Source organism: Solanum tuberosum, unplaced genomic scaffold, assembly GCF_000226075.1.
Source record: "Solanum tuberosum cultivar DM 1-3 516 R44 unplaced genomic scaffold, SolTub_3.0 scf00126, whole genome shotgun sequence".
Lineage (NCBI taxonomy): Eukaryota > Viridiplantae > Streptophyta > Magnoliopsida > Solanales > Solanaceae > Solanum > Solanum tuberosum.
The window spans coordinates 1,251,157-1,279,135 of NW_006239051.1; the positions used below are offsets into that span (position 1 = coordinate 1,251,157).

Sequence of the window (27,979 nt, forward strand, 5' to 3'; positions counted from 1 at the left end):
AACAAGTGACGTAGTCTAGTTTGTAAAGAAAAAATCTTTCATTTAGGATAATATTGTAAATTGAGTAAGATCCAATTATTTTGTGTCACTGCTGTGGTTGAGTTGCAATCAGCAAATACATTGACTTTTTCGTCGTTCAAGGCGCCTTTTTGCAAATTGGCATCACTTTCTTGGATTTTATACTGTTTGTGTGTGTGTATGTCAATAAATAGAGAATTCCCCGTGACACATAAGAAACAAAAAATTGAGAAAGGAATGACACTTAATAACTAAGAAATTGAAATTGGGATTGTTACACCATGTTTGGATGGTAATTGTTATCGCATTATTGTATTGTATTGTATTGTATTGTTAGTTTAAATATAATGTTTGTTTTGATTGTTATTTAAATTCTATTGTATTGTTGTTTAAGTCCATCGTTAGGTAACGACGAAAAAAGTACTCATTTTATGTAACGGCTGAATTGGTGTGATTGTGTTGTTACCTTAATGTTTTCTTTTTTTATTTTGTCTTTACTTTTCATTTAATAATTACTATATGTTATCATTTACCTTATCTTTTCATAGTAACTTTGCCTCATACCTTACAAATTCTTGTAAGTTTATCATTCAGATTATGGATGTGTCACATTATGTAATGACGAAGAACTATACAAACTATCCAAACATTGTATTCATTAAAATAATACATTACAATATAACACAATATAATACACTATGATATATTATGAAACAATACATAATCATTCAAACAAAGTGTTTACATGAGTACTATAATTATACATGTCTACCCCAAAAGTGTGGGTCTAATGATCAATGAAGTGCAGTGAGAATCATGAGATCTTAGGTTCAAATCTTAGCAGTGAAAAAATATTATATGATGTTTTTTCCATTGCTTGCTAAGTGGATAGAGTTTCCTAGTATTTGTTGTTGATGAAAAATGTCAGAAATTCCATGAAATTACTTGACGTGTGCTAAGATTGAATCGAACACCATAATTATGAGAAGGAATTTATATATATAATGTTGTTCATCTTGTATTCCTAAGATACTTAAAACAAAAATTTTGAAAAACTTGGTAAGAAACAACAAAGTTTAAAGAGTATTTTCAAAACTAGAAAATTAAAACCAGTAGAGAAAATTGAATCAGAAACATATTAGAAAACAATATACAAAATATTTTTCTCAAAGAAGAAAATCGAGTTCACTGAATGTACAGTGTCCCCTTAAGGAAATAATTCCCCTCAAGTACCCGAGGTTAATAGAATATATCCTCCCATGATAGAACGATCTTACTCACCAGTGTATCGGTACCTAAAATCACGATGTCAGCGAACCAATCAACGGCAATAAAGTATACTTAGAATATTTAGTAGTAGTAGAAGAAGTCCAGAAAATTGGTTGTTTTAAAATGAGAGGAAATCCCTCTATTTATATGCAACAAAGGGTAGTGTGAAAAGGTTCTTATTGTGTCTTACCGGAAAGGTCACAACCCTTTGGAAAAGTTACAATTCTTCGAAAAGGTCACAACATTTCATAAAAGTCACAACTCTTCATTTTTCATTCACACCTTTTAAAACCCAACATATAAGTGATCTATGGTAAAATAAGAAGAAAAATAGTTTTGTATCCAATGAGTTAATCTTGTTTAAAAGGTGTTAAATTAGTCTTGTTTTGGAATGCCAGAGCCACCCTTATTCGACGAGTATGATTTGTTGAAAAATTATATCGTATATATATATATATATATATATATATATATATATAGGGATAGAGAAAAAAAAATAAAGATTGTTCAAATTCATTGTCCATATATTAAGTCCAACTTTTTCTCATTAGACTGATATGAGATTTAACAATATATCTCGTGTATTTTGACTTTTGTTAGTAAAAATCTTAATTGGGTCATACTTGTATTAGGCAGGAGGAAAATATTAAAGGTAGTGGCGCTAGCGAGATATTACAATATCAACAGTTATCTTTAAATTAGTTTGGGTAGCTCCAATGTATTTTAAGCCTAATTGAATAAACTAATTAATGCAAATGACTCTGACAAATCATATTTCTTTTCTTCTAAAAATGTTTTAATATTTTTAAAGACTTGACCTAGAGATGGAAAGACAAGATGTTCATAACACGTAATATCGGGTGAATCAAATCCTATTAAATTTTATTTTTTATTATATGGGGCTCACATAAAATAAGTATTTATTTTTTAAAAGAAAAGTATCTTTTACTTTTTAAGTTTGTAAATTTGAAAGAGACCTTTCACGTTAGAGAAACATTTATTCAATAATAATAATAATAATTGAATTACTATTGGGAAAATGTTAATTCGAACTAATTAAATGGATTATCCATTGAGTTTATTCATGAACTTATACTTTCTCTGTCTAACAATATTTGTTCACTATCTTGAAAAATGTAATAGGGATATGACTATAATTAATTATAATGGTAAATTAGGAACCAAGTGTAAAATTATCCATTGATTTCATAAAATGGACAAGTATTATTGAACATCCAAAAATAGTATAGTGGATAACTATTGTTGGAGTATTTATGTGTATTTCCTAAGTGATATGAACCTTTTTGAGATAACAAAGTATCTACTAAATTGGCATTCAACATGATGACCGTTGATTGATTTCTCAACCTATAAATAAAGATATCACTCATTACAAGGTGCACTTTGTTGGGATCTCAAATTCCAACTCAGTGGTAATCGATCTCTGATTTCTCAGACCATCATAATACTTTCCGTCTCTCTCAACTCAGGGATACTCTCAAGAAAAGGAATAAAGAAGAAGACTGTACAAACTAAGACAAAAAGGAATTTGGGCTCAAATATAGAGAAAGCAGATTTGGACTCATACAGATCTTGCCCAATTGATGATGAAAGCAGTTCTTATTTTGACATCTTCTAGAAGCCTTATACGTGTACATAGCAAAGGAATATTTTGTGAATAATTTTCCTGCAAAGTTTGTTAGGAATCTAGCCTGTAGAATAGTGACAAGTGTACATAGCATAATTGCAATATTTCTCAATTCTACTTGTATAAATCAATGTAACAGTGATGATTGAAAACACGGAAAATTTCTCGATCATCTTCTCTTTGATTTTCAACATGGTATCAGAACAGTGGGAATAGATCCCAATCCTCTTTCAAATTTCTTCCTTCTTCTCACTCTTACCTTCCCTTTAATTGTTTTCTTCTTTTCTAGATCCAATAGGAGATAACACCCCTCTTAATGAAAACACCACTCAAAACTCCCCAGTTGGAGTTGTTCCTGGTTCCTATCAGACCAGTATAGTAGACATCTCAAACCCTTTCTTCCTTCATGCTTCAGATTCCCCTGGTATGGTGCTGGTAAACACCATTTTTTATGGTAAGGGATATGGAGGTTGGCGCAGGGGAATTTTGATAGCCTTGTCAACAAAGAACAAGGTTGGATTCATTAATGGTACAATCACCATTCCAAATATCACTTCTGATAATTACAAATCATGGTCTAGATGCAACAATATGGTCATCTTTTGGCTCTTGAACTCACTATCAAAGGAGATTGCTGAAAGTGTTTTGTACTCCAAGACTGCAAAGACCATCTGGGAGGAGCTTGAGGAGAGATTTGGCCAGAGCAATGGACCTCTTCTTTATCAACTACAAAAGGAAATAATGAGTCAGTTCAAGGAAATCTGGACATTGCAAGTTATTATACCAAGATGAAAAGACTATGGGATGAGCTGGACAACCTAGATATTTTGTCAACCTTGCACCTGTGATTGTTCATGTGGAGGTAAGGTGAGATCTCACAAATCTGAACAAGATACAATGTTTATTCAGTTCTTAATGGGACTGAAGGAAGCTTATGCAGGACCTAGAAGCAACTTTTTGTTGCTTTCCCCTCTTCCCTCAGTGAACTATGCATATTCTCTCCTCATCAGGGACGAGAAACAAAGGGAAGTTCATGTCTCACAGCATGCTGCACCTACAGCTTTTTATGCTTCTAAACAAAGAACAAATACTTATTCAGGATCTTCTACTTCCACTGCTGGGATTTCTAGACAGCCCTATAATTCATAAAAATCTGTAGAAAGGAAACTTGTAACTGAAGGAAAGAAAATTGCTAATGGCCTATTCTGTTCTTATTGTAAGAAAACAAACCACACTATTGAAAATTGTTACAGGCTGATAGGTTTTCCTTCTGATTTGAAATTCACAAAGCCAAAGAAGATGGGACCCCAATCAAAAGCAATTCTGCTTGTTCCATTGATGAATCAAGTAGCAATTCAGGAGACAAGCCAATGACCCAGGATCAATACCACCACCTATATCAGTTTTTGCAACATGTGAAGCTAGGAGCAGAACCACAAACTAATACAGAAGAATCTGCAACAGTTAATTGTATTGTATAACTACTTAACCCTCACCTAGATTCTATTTTAGTGTGTCTTTAATGTCAGTCTCTTGGATTCTAGACTCAGGTGCTTCTGAGCATATGACATCTGATTTTAACCTTTTGTTTAATGTCAAGAATCTTCCCAAGCCAATATATGTAAATATACCAAATTCTACTAGAGCTCTTGTTTCTAAATCAGGTTCAGTGTCTTTGTTGCCAGATTTTAATATACATCATGCATGTCCTGTATGTCCCATCTTTTCATTTTAACATTTTATCTGTTTATATACTATGCTTACAATTCCACTCCATTCTCAGTTTTTCTGCTTTTTGTGCTATTTTGTAGGGGCCTTCAATGAAGAGGCCACTGGTTCTTGGTAAAGTCACTACGGGGCTCTATCTTCTACATTCAACTAGCACCAGACAAGTCAAGCCTTCAGATATTCTATCTCTTTCTAGCAAAGTTTTTAATTCTGCTTGTAATCAAGTGTTATAGCACAAGTACCAAGTTCTTCTTTATTTTTAGAATCTGTTCCTTGTGATGTTTGTGCTAGAGCAAAGCAAACTAAGTTACCTTTGGGGTCTAGTACTATTGTTTCTAAACATCTTTTTGATCTCATACATGTTGATACATGGGGACCTTACAAGACCCCAACACATGATGGTTTTAAGTACTTTCTAACCATAGTGGATGATCACATTAGAGCAACATGGACTTTTCTTTTGAGCACTAAGTCTAATGCGTTCACTGTTTTAAAGCAATTTTTTGCTATGGTCAAAACTCAGTTTCACACTACAGTAAAGATTCTCAGAAGTGATAATGCCCTTGAACTAGGTAGTAGTAAAGATGCTACAGAATTTCTCCTTTCAGAAGGTATAATACATCAAACCTCTTGTATATCCTCTCCACAACAAAATGGCGTAGTGGAGAGGAAACATAGGCATTTGTTAGAGGTATGTAGGGCCTTGTTTTTTCAGTCCAAATTACCTACTCGTTTCTGGGGAGAATGTCTCTTAACAAAAACCTTTTTAATCAATAGGTTTCCTTCTAAGTTGCTCGATATGAAAACACCATATGAGTTGTTGTTTGGTCATTACCCTGATTATTCCTTTCTTAGATGTTTTGGTTGTCTTTGTTATGCCTCTACTTTACCTATCCATAGAAGAAAACTAGATCATAAATCTGTCAAATGTATTCTTAGGTTATCCATTTGGGAAGAAAGGGTACAAACTTCTTAACTTGAGCAATAACAAGATCTTTGTGTCTAGGGATGCCGTTTTCCATAAAAGCATATATCTTTTCTCTAGTAATGTTCCAGCTTGCCCTCTTTTCTCTCTTCCCTCTCAATCTTCTGTCCTTCCAGATTATGACTCATAATGTCCCATTTCTCATGTTTCTCCTCAATCTCCTTTACCTAATGAAAGTCTTGTTTCCATCCCTCCTTCTACTATGCCATCAGACATGGCGGACATCCCCGATATTCCCCAACAATCAGATGACATACCTGAACATCAACCACACCCTTCGAACATTTAAGTACCTGCTCATGAACCACCACCACAACCTACTAGACACTTCACTCGAGTCTCTCGTACTCCCAAGTACTTAAGTGACTATATTTGCAATTCAGTCTTTCTCATCAATGTCACTAATCAGTGTTTTGCTGTCCCTATTTCCCCTGTTTCACTTCCATTTTCTGCCTTATCCAGTACAAATCGATCTTTTCTAAACTCTGTTTCTTCTATTACTAAACCCACTTCCTACTCTCAAGCTATTTTACATCCTGGATGGCAAGAAGCTATGGCTAAGGAATTTGAGGCTCTTGCATCTAATAATACGTGTGATGTTGTTGAATTGCCAAAAGGTAAGAAAGATCTACCATACAAATGGGTGTACAAAGTTAAGTATAACCAGGATGGAATGGTTGAGCGACTTAAAGCTCAGTTAGTTGTGAGGGGGGATATTCAACGAGAGGGCATCGATTTCATTGAAACATATTCTCCGGTTGTCAAGATGACAACCATTCGCTGTTTATTGGTTGTGGCAGTCAAAAAGCATTGGCATATTTCACAGTTGGATGTGAATAACGCTTTCCTGCATGGTGATTTGCAGGAAGAGCTCTAAATGAAGTTACCTATTGGTATGCAGCCTCCTAGTTCTTCTCATGTCTGTCGCCTTAACAAATCTCTTTATGGTTTGCGTCAACCATCGCGACAATGGTATGCTCGTTTGACTGCAGATTTAAGTTTCAAGGGATACTCCCATTCTCTAAATGACTACTCCCTCTTCTATAAAAGGGTTCAAAGGCGAGTGTCTATTTTGGCAGTTTATGTCGACGGCATCTTGCTCACATGAGATGATTCTTGTGAATTGGAATCTCTCAAGCTTTTTTTACATTCTGAGTTTCGGATCAAAGACCTAGGTGCTGCCCATTATTTCTTGGGGATGGAAATCATCCGGGAACCACATGGAATCATTTTGGGACAACGAAAGTTTACTTTTGACTTATTGTTAGAGTTTGGTTGCACTGACTTACAACATGTGTCTTCTCATTTGGATCCCAATATCCGACTATGAGCTGATGATGGTGAAATTTTATCCAATCCAACCTTGTATCGCATACTCTTGGGAAAATTGAATTTCGTCACAAACACTCGATCGGATCTTTCCTTTATAGTTCAACACCTTAGCCAGTTTATGCAATCTCCCCGTATCCCTTATTTTGATGCAGCTTTGAGATGTCTCAGGTATCTTTTATTGGATCTCGAATTGGGTATTTTCTTCTCTACTAATTTGACTCTCGATCTCGTTGCTTTTTGTGACTCTGATTGGGGTAGATGTCTAGATACTCGCCGTTCTATCAGTGGATATTACATTACTCTTGGGGGTTGTCCAGTCTCATGGAAATCCAAGAAATAATCTTTAGTCTCCCTTTCATCTGCTAAAGCCGAGTACAGGTCCATGCGCAGGGTCGTTGCTGAAATCACTTGGCTGGTTCGTTTACTCGACGATCTTAGTGTGCCTTCACCATTGCATATTCCTCTGCACTCTAATAGCCAGGCTGCTATTCATATCACCAAAAACCCAGTTTTCCATGAGCGGATGAAACACGTGGACCACGATTGCCACTTTGTCCGTCAACAATACCTTGCTGGGCTAATTTCATTATGGTTTGTTCCTTATGTCGCCCAGTTTCGTGATGTCTTCACAAATCCCCTCTCTGGACCTATTCATCGATCTATTTTGCCCAAGTTGAGGATTGTTTCACCTCCCTCTAACTTGAGGGGGGATGTTGGGATCTCAAATTCCAAGTCAGTGGTAATCTCTGATTTCTCAGACCATCATAATACTTCCTGTCTCTCTCAACTCAGAGATACTCTCAAGAAAGGAATACTGTACAAACTAAGACAAAAAGGAATTTGGGCTCAAATATAGAGAAAGCAGATTTGGACTCATACAGCTCTGGCCCAATTGATGATGAAAGCAGTTCTTATTTTGACACCTTCTAGAAGCCTTATACGTGTACATAGCAAAGGAATATTTTGTGAATAATTTCCCTGCAAAGTTTGTTAGGATCCTAGCCTGTAGAATAGTGACAAGTGTACAGAGCATAATTGCAATATTTCTCAATTCTACTTGTATAAATCAATGTAACAGTGATGAATGAAAACACAGAAAATTTCTCGATCATCTTCTCTTTGGTTTTCAACACACTTGAATAGAAGAAATATTTTCTCCTTTATCTATATCTTGTCTTCTTCCTTTTTTGTTCTGAACTTTTATAATAGGAAACACTTAATTTATTTTGCAACATTTAATCCTTTTGTACATGAAAAATTCGGTCGACAACATTAATAATTTATGCAAGGAGAAGAATTAACTAGTTTGTCTAGTCATTTGCTAAGATATTCGCGTGCTCTTGACATGCCTATGCATAGCACGGACTCAACAGCTGCGTCAAAGTGTTAACTATTATTTCCTTCGTTCAATAATAATTGTCTACTATATTAAAAATAGTTGTTCAATATTATTTGTCTAGTTTAGAAATTCAAGAGACAATTTTTTTTGTGTTTATTTTACTCTCGCTATTAAATATTATTTATCATCTAACACATTTCTCAATATATTAAATTTAATAGAGGTCAAAGATAATATAGTAATATTATCTCTATTATTTATTATTATTTTTTAAATGTGTCAATTTAATAGTGGACAATTATTGTTGGATAGAGAATTGTAAAAATTAGATATATCTTCGTAAGGATGAAAGTCCATTATCTGCCAATTGGAATGGGGGGGGGGGGGTTGAGTGAAAGAGGGGTGGGATGATCAAGGGGATGGGGTTGGAGGTTGGGGACATTGGGTGGGTGGGTGGTGAAAAGACAATGAACTTACTTTGAAACTTGCTTTTTACATTTTTAATTAAGAAAATCGTTTTTCTTATTTTCAAGGAACGTGTTTATCTAGAAAGTATTTTTTAATGAGTAAATTTTAGGAAAAACAAACATAAAAATCATATTAGCGCTCTATAGCTACAATTTTGCTATGGAGCATTTGATAAATCAGGCATTTGTGTCTATGAAAATTGTGTTTGTATATGTAAATGTTTTTTGTGTTACGCTAGAGTGGCGAGCGAGATTAGGAGAGAGAGGAAAGAGGAGAGAGGTGGCGAAAGAGGGCATAAAGTGGAGAGAGGTGAATTGTATATGTATATTGGTTAGATAATTGTATATATGTAACTACTATGTATATGTATCAACGATTGTGTTGTATATTTGCATAAAATTTGAATTTGCATACAATTGAATCGAGTTAAAACATTTGTGTTTGTATATCAAATCTCTCTCTCGCTTTATACAAACACAAATTGTACATTGTATAATTTATGGTTGTATAAAGCGAGATAGAGAAAGAAAGGCAAAAGAGAACTGGGCAAGGGAATATTTGTATTAGTATAATTAGAAGTGTAGGACAGAGAGATATGTATTTGTATATACAATCTCTCTCACTTTATACATTTGTGTTTGTATAAAAGTGAGAGAGGCGAGGGAGAGAATGAGAGTGGCGAGCGAGATTCAGGGGAGAGAAGCGAGAATGACAAAGTATTTTGCTACGAATTAGAATTAAATGAAACTGTAGTTATAACATTTATTTTGAATTAATAGTTTGCTATGATGCACAATTTCCCCCTTTTTAAAACATGTTAATCAACCAAACATAGAAAAATAGAAATTCATTATTCAGAGAAAATCCTCCATACCAAACACACTTTTAGTCCACAAAAATATATTCTTAGAGTGTATGGAAAACATTTAATTTGTTTTGAAACTATCAATATGGTTGATTGATCAATTAATTTTATTTATGTAGTGTAAGCATATATAAGTAGGGGTGTCAAAAGAATATGAAAAACCAATCGAATCGATCGAACCTGATCAAACCAATTTATGCTGTTTTTTCAATAAAACCGTGAACTTTTATAAATACTTCAAAGAAATTTTATTGCAAGGAACACTACAAGAAAAGTGTGAATTACATAGGGATTTTTCTGGGGATTATAAATAAAAATTCGCAGGAAAATAAGTTTCCTGCGAATTTCAAAAAGAATCCGAAGGTAAAACCTTCCTAGGTAATTATTTCCTGCGAATTTCAAAATTTCCAAGTAATTTACCTAGGGATTTATATTTCGCACGTAAATTACTTGCGATTTTTCTTGCAAAAAATAACAAAAAAAAATAATTTCTTACCAATTTATTTGCAAGTAAAGCCGCATAAAAATATTCTAATAATTTATTTAAAATAATATTAATTATTATTTCCTAGTTATTTATTTGTTCATTGAACCCCCAACCAACATTTCTCACACCACTCACCCCACTGCCCGCCCATTTATCTAGCATACCACCACTGCCCGCCCATTTATCTTAGCATTTCTCATTTATTGTGCCCATATGAATGCCCTCCCATTTATTGTTGCTCTTTTTGAAGTTTTATTCTACCCATGTGTTCAGTCATACAAATATAAATGCTAATTTTTTTTTATTGTCTTCCTACGATGTGGTACAAAATGTACCAGTGATATTACATCAATTTTTGGTATCTTTCTTCGATTTGATTATTTTTTAAAATTAAATATTAAATTAATAGAGTATTAAAAATACTATTAAGATATTCATAAATTACATAAAAGTACTGTAAGTTCATCATATCAATTATTTAAATGTTGGCTAAAGTTCATGTGATTTAACTCTTAAAAAGTGAAACTATATATTTAAAATAAATCACTCCCACCCAACATATCATGAAAATTTTATGCTTACACTTTCTATGAGATAATATCCCTAGCTAAACGTGGACAAAATTTAAATTATACATACAAAGTTCTTAAAATAAATAATTGAAAATATAAATAAGTCTATAAGTTAACTTAAAGTGCAAGATAGTTATAATCAATAATTGATAGTTTATCTTACTCCCTCCGTCCACAATTATTTGGCAGGTATACTAAAAATAGATGTCCAAGATTAATTGTCAATTTAAACAATCAAGAAACAATTAATCACCTTTTTCCAATTCTGCCCTTAATGATAGTGTAGTTCAATTGAAAAGTTATGTAGAGTTTTGGTATTCTTGGTATAATAGGGTTATATTAGTCAAATTACACCTTCTATTAAATTTTCCTTGAGGGGTGTGCATGACCTTACCCTGACAAACAATTGTGGACGGAGGGAGTATTAGGTATTTGTGGTATTTATAATTTTAATTTATCTTTTAATAATTATATTTTAAACATACTTAACTATATATATTTGCAAATATATAACATTTAATAAATTACTATAGAGAAATTATATCATTTTTAATTCTTGTAAAAAAAATATATCAATTTGATATATAACTAAAATTATTTATTTTTCATTTAATATAATTCTATCAACTCGGGGTTGATTAAAATTCACTGTATATAATTTAATTTTTCTCTACTTAAATATAATGTTTGTCTTATTCAATAATGTAAAATTTAATATAAAGTAATATTAAATCAAAATTAATTACATTTATGATAGTTGGTTTCTATTAAACAAATAACTAGCCATATAATTTTAATGTTTTGTATCTTTCAAATTTAAAAATAAAAAATAAAAAAAAATTGCATCATTGGTTTTTAAAATAAATTTTGTAACTATATATAAGTTAAAACTATTGTTCATGCCATTTGTGGTAATGTTCCAACACAGTACTAGATTGATATTATTGTATAATAATTTATTTAATCTAAAAGTAGAGTAAATATTTAACAATAAAATTCATTCTAATGTTATTTTTATTTTTTATATTATTATAATTTTTAATTTTGTTAAATGTATTTTTTTTAAATATTCCTTGAAGACTCCAAATATCCTTAGATTCCAAGAAAAAACTTCCAATTAAATTGCATTAAAAAAATGTTCAAGCATGCATTCCTCTATAAATCTCCAACCAAATTCAAATCAATAAAATCCCCAAGTAATTCTCCAAGTAAATCCTCAAGAAATAAATTTTCAATAAAATTCGTTGAACATGAATCCCTAGGTAATAACACGTATAAAATTATCTCTAAATAAATTTTCAAGTAATTATTTCTAGCTAAATCTGCAAATAAGTTTTTCTAGGAATTTTCTTACAAACATTTTACAAAAATTATTTTTTTTATTACTTGCGAATTTACCTATGAAAATAGTATTTGTAAAATAATTTCCCTAAATAATTCCCCAAGTAATAGTTTTGTAAAAAAGGCGTCAAAGTTACCTATCAATTTTTCTGGGAAATTATTTTTCGCATGTAGAGACGTCTAGAATTTAGAAATTTCATATTTCCTCATGAAAATTTGTAGGAAGTTTCTGCAGAAATAATCCGCAAATAAAATCCCCAAATAACTTACAGTTTTCTAGTAGTGGAAAATAGAACTTGATGGTACTCTTTCCTAACCAGAAAAGATAAAATTAGTAAACTAACCACATGTTATTATGGTATGCAGAAAAGATAAAGAAACATATTTTAAGAATACGAATTTTAAAACTGAATTAAAATATTATGCCACCTGCATCTTAATTAATTCTATTTTAGTGATTTCTCTACTATTTGCCACGTATGCCTTATTTCTATATTTTACTTTTTTAAAAAAATTAGTTTGATATGCATTAATTATGTCGAGGGATTTTTTCAAAACATTTTATCTATCTTTACGAGATAAGAATAAGGTCATACACTCTATCTTTTCCGATCATGCATGCATCTTAATTACCATGTCTTGAATAAAAATAACAGCAATGACATACCCAATAAAATCTATAAGTAAAGTCTATAAAAGATAAAATATACGAAAACTTTATCGCTATTTTGTGAAAATAGAAAAATTGTTTCCAAAAAATTCTCAACTGAAATACAACAAGAACGTGGAATAAAAGATAGCAAAAATATTTGAACTCTGTATATTGATATGTGATCAATCTCTATCACGAAATATGTGGATCTAAAATTAATGTGAGCTTTGCCACTCAACCACTTACGTACGTAAAATATATACAATCTTGACTTGTCGAGCAACATATATAATTCAATAAAAAATTAAAAGATTTAAAGTTTTTTGGGGATGAAAAAAGTTTTTTTTTTTCAAAGAGAGGTTATTTAAACATTATGATAAATTTGTAGTCGATCAAATAAATTAGTAAGATTGATTCCCTTCATTCCACTTTATTTAGTATTATTTATTTATTGATTCGTTAAAGAAATAGGGCATATATTTATATTTAAAAAATAAGTTTATTTTCTTTTTTCATTTTATACTATAATAAAAAGTTTTCATAGTAACATAAATATTAAGACAAATTTAAAATTAGAAGTTTCAAAAATCTTATTTTTTCATATATATGATTTGACATATTTAACAACATAAATTCTAAGTAGGCCTTTGGCCATGCAATATCATATCATGAGATGAAATCATCTGCATTTGGACATGTGATTTCACGAAATCATGAGATGAAATCTCAATTCTCCGAAAATCATAAATTGAGAATTTCATATCCTGATTTGGGATTTTTCAAATACAAAAATTGACCCACAAATTTATATTTCGTTAAAACATCCCTACATTTATATCTACCGGTCATTTATTTTATATCTAAATAAAATTTATAATCATATTATAACTTTTAAAAATTTATTATTCTCACCAACATAAAATTTATTATTACTCTAAATCAATTCCTACTTTATCATTTATATTCATCAAATTCATTATTTTTTATCAAATAAATTTATCACCCAAATTTATTACTATTACTTTAATGTGTGCTAAAAAAATAGTTTTTCATCTATATTGAGTGAACAAGACTGGCCACGACGACTTTGCAATAATTTATTAGTATGTGATTTTGTAAAAAATTATTTATTTGGTAAGATTAAATAAATAATTGGGACTATTTTAATAGTTTTACAACTTATGAAATTCTTATGTTTATGAGAAAATATACGACACAAAAACTCCAAATCACATGTCCAAACAAAACTTTAATTTCATCTCATAATTTCATATTATGATTTCATATCATCATTTCATGTCATGATTTCATATTGCATCGCCAAACGGATCCTAAGAGTCTTCTTAATGGGAGTATAATAAGTTATTATCATTTCATAATTGGATATTTCATTATAATCATAGGTGATTTGGAATATAAGTTAAAATCCTTCTATAATTGGACGTACTCATGGAAATATGTTAAACTGCATATTCCTTGGGGATGTGTTTGACGTGAAGTAAAAAAAAATTATATTTAATTGATTATTTTTTTCTTAAAAATAAAAAAATATAATAACAAATTTACTAAAATAATAATAAAAGTAATTAATATAAAGCTCATAACTAAATATATAATAAAAAATCATACTAAAATTTTAAATGATTAAACTGAACCGAAATTAAATCCTGAATCCATCTTTCTCCCAAAACACAAGCCATAATGAAAAGGCATGTGAAATGTTATACGGCTCTATAAATGAAAAAGGACAGAAAACTTTGTTAGAGAGACGTGAGCACTGACGCTATACAATTGCAGCACATCACATAGTAACACTAACACTATATATATTCAAAGACTTAACAGCATCGCCTCTATTGTCAACTCCATCACGGTCTACGTAGGTACTTAATCTTTCTTAAATCATAAATGCATTTATTTGGATCTCACGGCATGTCAGATTGTCTTTCTCATAATATTATACATACAATGTATAATTAAACTATATAGTATAGCCTTGAGAAAACCGCTCCCTGTTCTCTTGGAACCGTTCAAGTTTCCAGTTTTAATTTTTTGTCTTCTTTCATCTTTATTTGTGAATTGTGATCACTTTTATGTTGTAATAATATAAAGGTACATTAATTTCCTTTTTCACCTTTTGGGCTACTACTCTTTTCAATTATTGATTCTGAAGTTGTGGCTTATAATAATTCTTGATTATGACTTTTTTTTTTTATCTGTTTCGATTGAATACAAATTAAAGTTTGAATCTTTGGTATTGGAATTTCATTTCCAGGGTTTAAAGAGATTGGTAGAAGGAGATGGAGGACATTTGGGCTGTATTTTGTGGAAAACCGTATAATTTTGATTGGATGTCCGTGGCACAACCATCATCATGTATTAATCATGCATTCATAATTTGTTGTGATGTTATACTTATGTTGTTCTTGATATTCACAATATCTTTAAAATACACCAATGTTCCTAGTTTTTCTAGGTTCTCATGTTTGCAGTTGACTTGTGCTATTTTTAATGGTTTCTTGGGGATACTGTATGTGTCCATGTTCATTTGGATGTTTGAAGAACAGCTCAAGAATTCGCGTAGCACATTACCACTTCATTGGTGGTTAGTGACTTTGTTTCATGGGGTTACATGGTTATCAGTAAGTTTAACTGTAAGTCTTAGGGGAAAACATATTTCAAGAACCCCTTTAAGGATTTTGTCAATTCTTGTTTTTGTCTTTGCTGGAATTTTTGCTGGTATGTCACTTGTCGCGGTTGTTCTTGATAAAGAGGTAACGGTCAAGATAGGTTTAGATGTTTTGTACTTTGTAGGAGCATGTTTAGTGTTGTTATGCACCTATAAGGGGCTGCAGCATGATGAAGAGATAGATCGAAATGGTCTTTATGCTCCGTTAAATGGTGGTGCCAATGGAATTAGTAAAAGTGATTCTGTTGGCTTAGTCACTCCTTTTGCCAAGGCTGGGGCTCTTAATGTAATGTCGTTTTGGTGGATGAATCCACTGATGAAGAAGGGGAAACAGAAAACACTTGAGGATGAAGACATACCTGAATTGCGCGAGTCTGATCGTGCTGAATCATGTTACTTGATGTTTTTGGAGCTACTGAACAAACAGAAGCAAGTAGATCCCTCTTCCCAGCCGTCCATTTTGAAGACAATTGTGTTGTGTCATCGGAAGGAGCTAATTGTGTCAGGACTCTTCGCGCTACTGAAAGTAACTACGCTGTCTGCTGGTCCTTTACTTCTTAATGCATTCATTAAGGTTGCTGAAGGAGATGCTGCTTTTAAAAATGAAGGATTTTTATTGGTTATTCTGCTTTTTATATCAAAGAACTTGGAATCCTTGTCACAAAGGCAATGGTACTTCAGGTGCAGACTTATCGGTCTGAAAGTAAGGTCTTTACTTACAGCAGCCATTTATAAGAAGCAAATAAGATTATCCAATGCTGCTAAGCTGATGCATTCTAGTGGTGAGATCATGAACTATGTAACTGTGGATGCATATCGAATTGGAGAGTTTCCTTTTTGGATGCATCAGACATGGACAACGAGTGTCCAGCTCTGCTTTGCACTTATCATTCTCTTTCGTGCAGTTGGACTCGCAACTATTGCATCCTTGGTAGTGATTGTAATCACTGTGCTGTGCAATACTCCGCTTGCAAAGTTGCAACATAGGTTCCAGTCCAAGCTAATGGTTGCACAAGATGATCGGCTGAAAGCTATCTCAGAGGCTCTTGTTAATATGAAAGTACTGAAACTATATGCATGGGAAACTCATTTTAAGAGTGTCATTGAGAATTTGAGGAAAGTAGAAGAGAAATGGTTATCAGCTGTTCAGTTGCGGAAGGCATATAATAGTTTCCTTTTCTGGTCATCACCTGTTTTGGTCTCTGCTGCAACATTTGGGGCTTGTTATTTTCTAGGTGTTCCACTATACGCAAGTAACGTTTTCACCTTTGTAGCAACTTTACGTCTGGTTCAGGATCCAATAAGAACCATTCCTGACGTTATTGGTGTGGTGATTCAAGCCAAGGTTTCCTTTGCAAGGATCGTCAAGTTCCTTGAGGCCCCCGAGCTGGAAAATGCAAATGTTAGGCAGAAGCACAACTTTGGATGTACAGATCATGCCATACTTATGAAATCAGCTAATCTCTCATGGGAAGAGAATCCACCTCGACCTACTCTTAGAAACATTAATTTGGAGGTTAGACCCGGTGAGAAGATTGCTATATGTGGGGAGGTGGGCTCAGGAAAGTCAACTCTTCTGGCAGCAATTCTTGGAGAGGTTCCAAGTATTCAAGGAACTGTAAGTTGTATTCATTACTTACTGTTTTCTTTGCTACGTAGGAAATGACAAGTAGGTTTTTGAAGTTTTTATCATAGGCGCATTCACAATTTCACTTCACTATATGCATAGGTGTGGAAATATGTCCATATTCCTAACTGATTACAGATTCTGTGTTCTGCAGGTTAAAGTTTTTGGAACAGTTGCCTATGTCTCTCAGTCAGCATGGATTCAGACGGGGTCAATACGAGAAAATATTTTGTTTGGTTCTCCACTGGATAGCCAGAGATACCAGCAAACTTTGGAAAAATGTTCACTGCTAAAAGACCTTGAGTTGCTACCATATGGTGATCTCACTGAAATAGGTGAAAGAGGAGTTAATCTTAGTGGTGGTCAAAAGCAGCGCATTCAGCTTGCTCGTGCACTGTATCAGAGTGCTGATATATATCTGTTGGATGATCCGTTCAGTGCTGTAGATGCCCATACTGCTAGTAGCTTATTCAATGTGAGAAATGTTATTCATATTATTGTGTTTCATGTCATTTCTTATTGTTTGCTAGTTCAAATCTGAAATGATCTTCTGCAGGAATACGTCATGGAAGCTCTCTCAGGGAAGACTGTCTTACTTGTGACCCACCAAGTTGATTTTCTTCCTGCTTTTGATATGGTTCTGGTTAGTTTTTCTTGATAAACTCTGTTGTCAATATGATTTCTTATGGATGTTTTATTTTTTAAAGGAGAAAAAGGAAGTAAACTCTCGAACTCCTGATATATTTTCTGTAAATGTCGCAGAAATCCTTGAAGCTGAATGGTTTGCCTTACATGTGTCTACTTTTATTCACAGTTAATGTCAGATGGAGAAATTTTAAATGCAGCTCCTTATCATCAGTTATTGGCCTCAAGCAAAGAATTCCAGGACTTGGTTGATGCACACAAAGAGACCGCTGGTTCAGAAAGGGTTGCAGAGGTTAATTCTTCATCAAGGGGGGAATCAAATACAAGAGAAATTCGTAAGACTGATACTAGTAAAACATCTGTAGCCCCTGGAGGTGATCAGTTGATTAAGCAAGAGGAGAGAGAAGTCGGAGACACTGGATTTACGCCTTATGTTCAATATCTAAATCAGAACAAAGGGTACTTGTTCTTTGCCATTGCTATGCTCTCGCACGTAACATTTGTGATTGGTCAGATAACTCAGAACTCCTGGATGGCTGCAAATGTTGATAATCCCCATGTTAGCACTCTGAGACTGATTACAGTTTACTTGGTAATTGGAGTTGTTTCAACGCTGTTTTTGCTCTCTAGATCCCTATCAACGGTTTTCTTAGGTTTGCAATCATCAAAGTCCTTGTTCTCGGAGCTATTAAATTCTCTTTTTCGTGCTCCTATGTCATTTTATGACTCTACACCTTTGGGGAGGATATTAAGCCGGGTAAATATCTCAAACATGAACCTCTAAAAACAAGCTATCATACTGATATTATGGACCTAACCATTTTTGCTACCCCAAACTTGTGGATGCAGGTCTCATCAGATTTGAGTATAGTTGATCTTGATATTCCATTTAACTTGGTTTTCGCTTTTGGAGCTACCACAAACTTCTATTCAAATCTTATAGTGCTAGCTGTTGTGACTTGGCAAGTTCTGGCTATCTCCATCCCAATGGTTTATTTGGCCATTCGGTTGCAGGTTAGAGTTGTCTATTTTATTTTGCAGCACTATTCTCTTATGTGACAGCAGTAACTGATAAACAAAACTTCAAACTTCTTCTCTTACTCTTGGCAGAAATACTACTATGCATCAGCCAAAGAGTTGATGCGGATAAATGGTACTACCAAATCATTTGTGGCTAACCATCTTTCTGAATCTATTGCTGGAGCTGTCACTATAAGGGCATTCAAAGAGGAAGATAGGTTTTTCGCGAAGACTTTTGAGCTTATTGATATAAATGCCAGTCCTTTCTTCCACAATTTTGCAGCAAACGAGTGGTTGATTCAACGACTGGAAACTATTAGTGCAACTGTTCTTGCATCTTCGGCACTCTGCATGGTTTTGCTTCCTCCTGGAACTTTCAGCTCAGGTATGCCATCAACCAATATTACTCTTGAAACTAGATGATTGTTTCTTAATTTTTCGCCTAATGTTTATTAAACTTTTGCAGGATTTATTGGGATGGCTTTGTCCTATGGTCTTTCCTTAAACATGTCTCTTGTTTTTTCCATTCAAAACCAGTGCACACTCGCAAATTACATAATTTCTGTAGAAAGACTTAACCAGTATATGCACATCCCAAGTGAAGCTCCTGAGATTGTTAAAGAGAACCGTCCACCAGTTAATTGGCCAACAAGGGGTAAAGTTGAAATTCAAGATTTGCAGGTAAAACTTGGTCTCACCACCCTAATTTTCTTGTATTCGGAACGTTCATCATACTGATCAGTGTTCTTCCCAAAACAGATCAGATATAGGGAAGATTCCCCGCTTGTTCTTAGGGGGGTCAGTTGTACATTTGAAGGAGGCCATAAAATTGGTATTGTTGGCCGGACTGGCAGTGGCAAGACTACACTCATTGGTGCATTATTTCGATTAGTGGAGCCAACAAGTGGAAGGATTTTGGTAGATGGAATTGACATTTCTAAAATTGGTCTTCATGATTTAAGGTCCCGTTTTGGGATTATACCTCAAGACCCTACACTCTTCAATGGAACAGTAAGATACAACTTGGATCCCTTATGTCAGCATACTGATGAGGAAATATGGGAGGTACTTGGAAAGTGTCAGCTAAAAGAGCCAGTTGAGGAAAAAGAAAAGGGGCTCGACTCATTGGGTAAGTTTTTCTAAGAATGCGTCTGATTGTTTTATCCAGTTTGGGTTCTGTTAGCGATGTTAGTGTCATTGCAGTTGTGGAAGATGGATCTAACTGGAGCATGGGACAAAGACAACTGTTCTGTTTGGGACGTGCTCTTTTGAGGAAAGCTAAGATTTTGGTGCTTGACGAAGCAACTGCATCAATTGACAATGCTACTGATATGATATTGCAGAAAACTATCAGGACAGAATTTGCTAACAGTACTGTTATTACAGTAGCTCATAGGATACCCACAGTAATGGATTGTACAATGGTTCTGGCCATTAGTGATGGTAAGAGCTGTTTATTTAGTTTTAAACGCGCATATATTAAGAGTTTTGTTTTAACTGTAAAATGACTTCAACTTTGGTTGTGAATACTGTAGGGAAACTAGTGGAGTATGATGAACCAATGAAGCTGATGAAGCAAGAAAATTCACTATTCGGGCAGCTTGTAAAGGAGTATTGGTCTCACTATGACTCGGCTGAATCTCATTGAAGCCAACTGTGGATTTGCAACATCTTTTTTGGCCAAACACACATTGCCCTGTGTAGTTGCAACTGTTTTGGATGCCCGAACAAGGCACCATTAGGGCAGAGCTGAGCGCGATATTGACTGTTAAAGAACTAGAGTTCCAAATTCTATTGTGCAATTTGGATAGCTCGGTAGGTAGCTAGTGTGAACTGTACCTTATGTGTCGGTCTTCTTGATTTTGTACCATTTTTCATCGGATGTATGCTTACAGATGTCTATCTTCCAACAGTATAAATTAAGTTTTTACTCAAACCACACTTGCGGTGTTATTGTCAACTGATAAGCTGTAGCAATTCTCCATCGCCATTAAGGATGAAACAAGCAACTCCATAGTCCAGAGTTGCAGTTTAACAAATAATGAAAGAAAGTAGATTCATCGCGATGGAACTAGCAATAATAGGTGATGAGATAGTTTCAAGTTCTGTGCTAAAGGCTCTCTTTCTCCTCAACTGGAGGCAAATCCAATATCTTGGATTACAACCTGATCTGTACTACACCCAATATAGAACCAGTTATTTGTCAACAAATTTAAATGAGTGCCAAAAAAGGAAGATTGAACAAGAGTCTGCATATGATTGTCTAAACTTGGTAGTAGAACTTCAGGGAAGCATCAGAAAACATATGTGCTGCATTATATCAACGACAATGGAAAATCTCTCAGCATTTCCCAAAAGAAAATGTTCTTTGGTTTTCTGTAACAATGCTGTTCACCGCAGACACAAGCAGGATCACTGCCTGACTTCTCTAGATATTCCTACAGGATTTAGTGGCCAGTTAACCAAGTAATAACAAGCTATAACAACAAGGAAAGAACCACAGAATTCTGATAATATGAATAGTTTTCTAACAATAGTATGAAAACTAGTCTAAAACCCGTTCTTATCAATTTTTACACTGAACGAAAAAACAGCAATAGAAATGGATGAGCATCAGCCACGTAATTTATGAAAGTAAACAATGTTTCCCATAAATCATTATGAAACATAAGCTTGATCCAACCCACAATATATCTCTACATAACCCCTTCCTAAAAAGAATTCAGATCCCACTGTATGTGTATCTATATGAGTTTTTGGGAAACTTTACTCATTAGAGTTGCTTGGAATTGAGATGGAACAGTGTTATGGCTACCTAACATACACGCATAAAATGTTTGTCCTTATGGACCTCCAAGTATGGCATTTTCAATATCTTCCCTACTCAGTGCATAGCTAAATCTTCTATCTACATCTTTTTCAAGATTTCCAGGTCCTCTCTTCAGATACCTGTATTTCAAGAAACATTAAGCTTGTATTAGATCAAAGTTCAAACTGTCGGTGAAATATTATTTGAATATTGCAATAAAATTACCACTACAGAGCAATCACAAATTGTTTATCAAAGAATTTAGTATGACTATGATCTAGTAATTATTGATTGTAGTATGACATTGTCAGGAGAACTAGAAGTAATACAATTCTTCAAAATTTCTCGAGAACTATGGTCTGCATCGAAAGAGAGTTTTCCCTCTCTAAAGGTTGAAACATTTTGAAGGCCCAAGCTCTTCTACAAGTAAACACATACATCCAATAATATCTATAATTACCCATGCTCCATGCATTTTCAATCCCCGACAATGGGTTTCCCGATAAACATTGCTTTCTCAAGCCCTGACAATGCTAGTCATTATGCTGCTAACTTGTTCAGTTTTACTTTTAAGAAAGAAAACACATGGACTTCTGGTGGCTTCTTTTGCATCATACCCACAATGGTAAATATAATATCATTAAGTGCTAAGAAGTTTTCAGTAAATTAAACAAATCCTACAATACATCCAATAGGAAAAAGCAAGAGACAATAATTAAAAAGATATTTATGCATCATATGCTCATGTTCACGGCTACTATACTTTAAGCAGGTTTTTCATATCAAGCATGACCGAGTATCAAAATTTCTCTATGCATGAATTTGAATGCTGATGATTTTGATAAATAAATTGCTTAGAAGGAGAATTAGAATCCAAACCTACAAAAAGAAAAAGATATCAAGTACAAAATCAACAGAATAGTGTGCAAATTGTTCCATTGAACCTTGAGACCTCAATTTCAAAACTTGTGAATCAAGTATCAATCTGGGTACCCTATATAATGCAAGTCTTTCTATATTCTTTCTTTTCTAATAACAGTAGTGTCTAGGCTAACTTGCGCGCACCTCGACTAATTTCACGGGGTACTTGTTACATTGCACCAATATAGAGATCGGCTAACTCTTGGCTTGGATAAAGGGAAGAAATCACCAAGTGTTTTTGCCACTGCTGGAATTTGAACATGAGAGCTCATGATTCTCAACCTACTTCATTGACTACTAGGTCGCCCTTAGAAGTTTAACTTATAAGTAGAGACACTGGCAAATAGTTCCGAAACCTAAAAATCAAACTTCACTATTCTGTCCATCAGCCACCAAAGAGACATCCGCCGGACCTTTTCTTTCATGAAACAAGATATCCACCAGACTTGACTAAAGGCTGCAATCATGAATTTTCCTTTCTAAGATGCAATCACACTTTTAATCAATATAGCATCAACAAATATATTAATTCCTCTCACCAGAAGAAAGGTACAATACACAACAATAGATACCAATCAAAACTTAAATTTATGTTTCTAAACCCAGAAACGTAGACAATAACCAATCAACCTCTCCAAATGCTCTTATCATTTTCTTTGTTAACAGTGGTGTATGGTTAGGTTGTGCACCTCCACGATTTCACTGGGTACCTGCTATCTTCCATCAACACAAGTACCGAGTAAGTTGGGGATAAATTTCTACTTGGATTTGAACCCTAGTCTCCCATGGTTTTCACCCACTTCAGTGGTTGTTACGCCACACCCTTGGGTGCCAAACTTCTTATCATGAACATCATGAAAACACAAAATCAAGAAAAAGGGGCAGGGAACATGCTAACTACATAGGATCTTAACTTCACAAAGTTAAACATTGTTACAATAAGAACTCCGGTATTTGATTGTTATAGCCAGTAAAAGAATTCCCCACCCACTAGGTCCAACAAAGTCGTGAAAACTTAATGTTGCCGCCAAATGTAACCTGATTCTCTGTAAATTATCCTTTAACAACAGAATGCAGTTCAAACAGTATAACCTGTATGGATTTTCTTGACACTAATCAAACAAGCAAACCCTTCTTGGTTAAACCAAATCTATGCAGGCTTAACCACTTCAATCTCCAATTATAATCATATACAGAACGTGACAATGGTTAAGAAAGCAACTGACCCCATCGAATAAGACCCAAAACCTATCAATAAGTGGTGCTTTTTCAAGTTAACCTCAATCCTGAATTTCACCATAATCTGTTTCTTGTCGCAGTACTCCAAAAATCACAAAACTTCAGTATCAATTACTCAATTAACTAAACCTTAACTGGGGTCAGCTAGATGAACCTCCATTCGCATTCATCTCCCGGCAGAGCTAGGGAACCAGAAGGGGTTCATCCGAACTACACTATATATACAAGGTTACAATTATTTTGTATGTATATCTAATAGATATTGAACCCTTAGCTTCTTGGTATGTTTACTTTTTTATATTTTGAATTCTTTGGGAAAATCTTGGTTCTGCCACTACTCACATTAGACCCTTTCATTCCATAACACACATAGGCAGTCCGGTGCACTAAAGTTCTCGATATGCACGGGTTACCCTGCATAACCGTGAACAGGCACATGCGAAGAGCAGCTAAATATAACGAAACAGACATACTAAAAACATGATCTTTATCATAAAGGTTCATGAAAATGGGGCTATCAATAAATTAAAACTAACCTTATATGAAGTTCAGTGATATCCAGTGACAATTGAGCCTGCCAATCTGGGTTTTCAACAAACCAAAGAGCTCTATCATCTCTACTCTGATAAAACCCCAAACTCCTCAACCAGGCTTCTATACAGGGCAAACTATGAGAGTACAAAGGCTTCGTCTTATCGGGTAGTTTCTGAAGCCATTCATCCAGTGTCTGAGTGACTTCTGCTTCTTCTGAAGAATTGGTACATGCCACCGTTTTCCTTGACGAAGAAGTAAGAGGATTTGGGCATGAACGGAATTTGGGTAAAAGTAAAGGAGTTGGAAGAAAGAATCTTGAAATAGTAGAAGGTGGCGGAGAAGCTATAGAGAATAATGATCTAAAAAATGTTGCCGAAATTGTCGACATTTGTATTCAGGTGTTCCAGTGCTCTGCTTCGGATTTGGTGTTTTCACCTTTCAGACCCCAAACAACGATCCCGAAGAAGAAGATAGGATATCAACGGCGTCGTATTTTTGCTTTTTACCCTGAACTCGACCATCTAATTTTATAAGTTACATTTCGAATACAAATTTCGAAAAGAAAAAAAAAGAACTTACCTAACCAAATTTCAATTGCTATATCAATTACAACTTATGTATCAATTTATATGTTGGCTATTCTTTCTTAATCGATTTTGATAAGCTTATGAGTCAAAAGTCATGAACTTAATCGATTTTGATAAGCTTATGAGTCAAAAGTCATGAACTTAATCGATTTTGATAAGCTTATGAGTCAAAAGTCATGAACTTAATCGATTTTGATAAGCTTATGAGTCAAAAGTCATGAACTTAATCGATTTTGATAAGCTTATGAGTCAAAAGTCATGAACTTAATCGATTTTGATAAGCTTATGAGTCAAAAGTCATGAACTTAATCGATTTTGATAAGCTTATGAGTCAAAAGTCATGAACTTAATCGATTTTGATAAGCTTATGAGTCAAAAGTCATGAACTTAATCGATTTTGATAAGCTTATGAGTCAAAAGTCATGAACTTAATCGATTTTGATAAGCTTATGAGTCAAAAGTCATGAACTTAATGATTTTTGTTATTTGAATTTTTTTATAAAAAAATATTTTTGATGAGAAATAGCTTATGTCTGACTAATAAATTCTTTCAAAAATACTTTTGAACAGTAATTAAGGATTGATCAAATTTTTTAAAAGTATATTTTAGTGTATTTTTCTAAAAAGTATTTTTAAGAAAAAAGACTATCTTTTAAAAACTTATGAAAAGCAGGTTTATGCTTCTTTACATAAACACATATTTTCTTCCAAAAATCTGGTAAAAACTTCTCACATTTAAAAAATAAGCACTTTTGAAAAAATAAAATAAATTTAACCAGATAGGACATTTAAGTAGAAAGGGTTATCAAATACTACTAGTAACAAACTAAGTAGGCATTTGGCCATGCGATACCATATCACGATATGGTATCGTGAAATTGAATCAGCGTTTGGACATGCAATTTTATATTGATTCTATCTCATGATTCCATATCATGAGATGTAATTTCATATTCTCCAAAAATCATGATATGGAATTATATGGGAATTCCATATTATTATTTGAGATATTTTAATACAAAAACTGATCCACGAGTTTATATCTACTAACCATTTATTTCATATGTAAATAAAATTTATAATCACATCATTACTTTTTAAAATTTATTATTCTCACCAACATATAGTCACTTTAACTCACACCAATCGATTGTTAAATAATAAATTTGTTCTGTTCATTTACTACAACACTTAATTTATTATTTCTACCGTTTTGTATTTATTACAGCTATAGTTATATCTATTTGAACATGGAGGTCTATTTGAACATAGAGTGAAAGATCTTTTCTTCATTTACTCTAATAAATTGATATGAAAGTTAGGTTGGATAGGCTTAAATGCATAATTATTTATACTCAACCATAAAATCTTGAACAACACTTGTTAAACCAACGTCATAATTTCCATTTCCGCCACATGGTAATTTTAAATTACATCCTTAGAATAAATATTATTTATTTACACAAAGCTGTCTCATTTAAGTAACATATGCTTTTAGTAATTCTTTATAAAATATTTTTTGGTAGATAAATATTATGTTGTTGATGCTGATTTTCGGAACACAAAAGGATTTTCAGCTCCATACAAAGGACTACGCTATCCTTTGCAAGATTACCGAGGAAGTGAAAGAGAGCCTCAAAATGCCAAAGGAACTATTTAATTATAGGCATTCATCTCTACGCAATGTGATTGAACGGACTTTTGGAGCTTGGAAGAATAGATTTAGAATACTGAAACAAGGCATGAACCATTATGATATTGATACACAAGTGAAAAATGTTATAGCTTGTGCAGTATTACATAATTATTTGCGAGAATACCAAAGTAGTGATGAAATATTTATGGTCTATGATCATGAAGATATAGTTGCGGAGGATATTGACCAACAAATGGCTCAAAGTAACAATGTTGGTTCGTCTTCTCGGTCACATGATCGAGAAATGCAAGTTCAACGTGAGAAATTGTCCGTACTATGTGGGAGGATTATATTAAAGACTAGTACACTAAAATTTATGTTCAATTTTTTTTATTAAATTAAAGTTAGATGAAACAATTACTTAAGTGGAAACAAATAACTTTGTAATAATTTATTATGTGCTTTTATAATTTTTTGTTTATTTGATCAGATTGAATAAACAATTGGGGCTATTTTAATAGTTTTACAACTTATGGGATTTTTATGTTTATGAGAAAATATACAACACAAAAAATCCATATCGCATGTCCAAACAAACCTTCAATTTCATCTCATGATTCCATATCATGATACCATATCATGATTTCATATCGCATGGCCAAACGGGCCCTAAAGAAATAAGGGATTTTAGAGGTTTTTAGAAATAGAAGGGGATATTGGAAATAAGGGAAACATAAGACGTGTATTTTAGTAATTTTTCCAAAAAAAACAAACATGACAAACCAAAACCAACAAGAAAATGCTAAATCTTAGAAGAAGAAAAAGAAAAAGAAAATTGAGAACCCTTAAAATCAAACAGATGATTTTCTAACAATTACCCTAAAATCACTCTAGCCATAAATATTCAAATGTGGTTGAAATTATACGCAGACATATTATATATAACCCTCTTCTCAACCACATTTAATTCACCAAAGCAAAAAAAAATAAAAAAATCAAACACAAATTTCAAATAAATAATAATTATTTATTTTTTAAAAAAATAAATAAATATGGAGATGAAGAAGATTGCTTGTGTCACCCTCATTGTTGCTGCCTCAATTAGTTTAGTCATGCCTCAAATATTGCTCCCAATCTCTGCTCCAGCCTCTGCCCCATCTAGTGCTGCCGTCGTGTCATTGTCCCACGTGGAAATTTTGGCTGGACTACTTTTGTCACGCCCCGAGCCTACATCCTAGACGTGGCCGGCACTCAACCATTGCTGGCCCCAAGCGAACCCTTGGCTTGGCTTACTTACTCAACGGAAGACTATATGCATATTTATAATGATCAAACACTATAAATGTACTTTAAAAAAATAAACTGAACTGCTCAAATTGAACTCATAATATTTTAAAAATAAACATTTAACTTAGCCAAAATGGCAACTCAACTCTGAACATAAGTCAATAACAAAGTAAAGACAAATGACCAATTGACTGTCTATCTATGAGCCTCTAATAACTGAGATGGATGTCTAGACAGGCCCACAACATCCTAATGAACTATCTAATACTGAAAGTAAACAA

General features: G+C 33.5%; 2 protein-coding genes and 1 long non-coding RNA gene across 5 annotated transcripts; 2 read left to right on the forward strand and 1 right to left on the reverse strand.

The window, feature by feature from the left end:
- Positions 1 to 3,643: 3,643 nt before the first annotated feature.
- LOC102594232 (uncharacterized) lies at positions 3,644 to 5,084 on the forward strand. The gene is made up of 2 exons (XR_367538.2): positions 3,644 to 4,410; positions 4,747 to 5,084. It is a non-coding gene; the product is annotated as an uncharacterized lncRNA (long non-coding RNA).
- Positions 5,085 to 14,524: 9,440 nt separating this feature from the next.
- Positions 14,525 to 20,645, forward strand: LOC102594457 (ABC transporter C family member 10-like). 3 transcript variants are annotated; one of them, XM_006350547.2, is made up of 11 exons: positions 14,525 to 14,587; positions 14,980 to 17,011; positions 17,175 to 17,495; positions 17,577 to 17,663; positions 17,835 to 18,422; positions 18,515 to 18,679; positions 18,776 to 19,070; positions 19,152 to 19,366; positions 19,445 to 19,814; positions 19,889 to 20,128; positions 20,221 to 20,645. In XM_006350547.2, the coding sequence occupies exons 2-11, from the start codon at positions 15,005 to 15,007 to the stop codon at positions 20,331 to 20,333; spliced, it is 4,401 nt and encodes a 1,466-aa protein (XP_006350609.1). In that variant the 5' UTR covers positions 14,525 to 14,587; positions 14,980 to 15,004; the 3' UTR covers positions 20,334 to 20,645. The 3 variants fall into 3 exon arrangements, with proteins under 3 accessions (XP_006350609.1, XP_015165636.1, XP_006350608.1); XM_015310150.1 differs by lacking the exon at positions 14,525 to 14,587 and adding an exon at positions 14,634 to 14,816; XM_006350546.2 differs by lacking the exon at positions 14,525 to 14,587 and having other exon boundaries at positions 14,838 to 17,011.
- A 645-nt stretch (positions 20,646 to 21,290) lies between these two features.
- Positions 21,291 to 24,754, reverse strand: LOC102595002 (uncharacterized). The gene is made up of 2 exons (XM_006350548.2): positions 24,191 to 24,754; positions 21,291 to 21,634 (listed from the first exon to the last, which is right to left on the reverse strand). Exons 1-2 carry the CDS (start codon positions 24,574 to 24,576, stop codon positions 21,529 to 21,531), a joined length of 492 nt encoding a protein of 163 aa, XP_006350610.1. The 5' UTR covers positions 24,577 to 24,754; the 3' UTR covers positions 21,291 to 21,528.
- Positions 24,755 to 27,979: the final 3,225 nt, after the last annotated feature.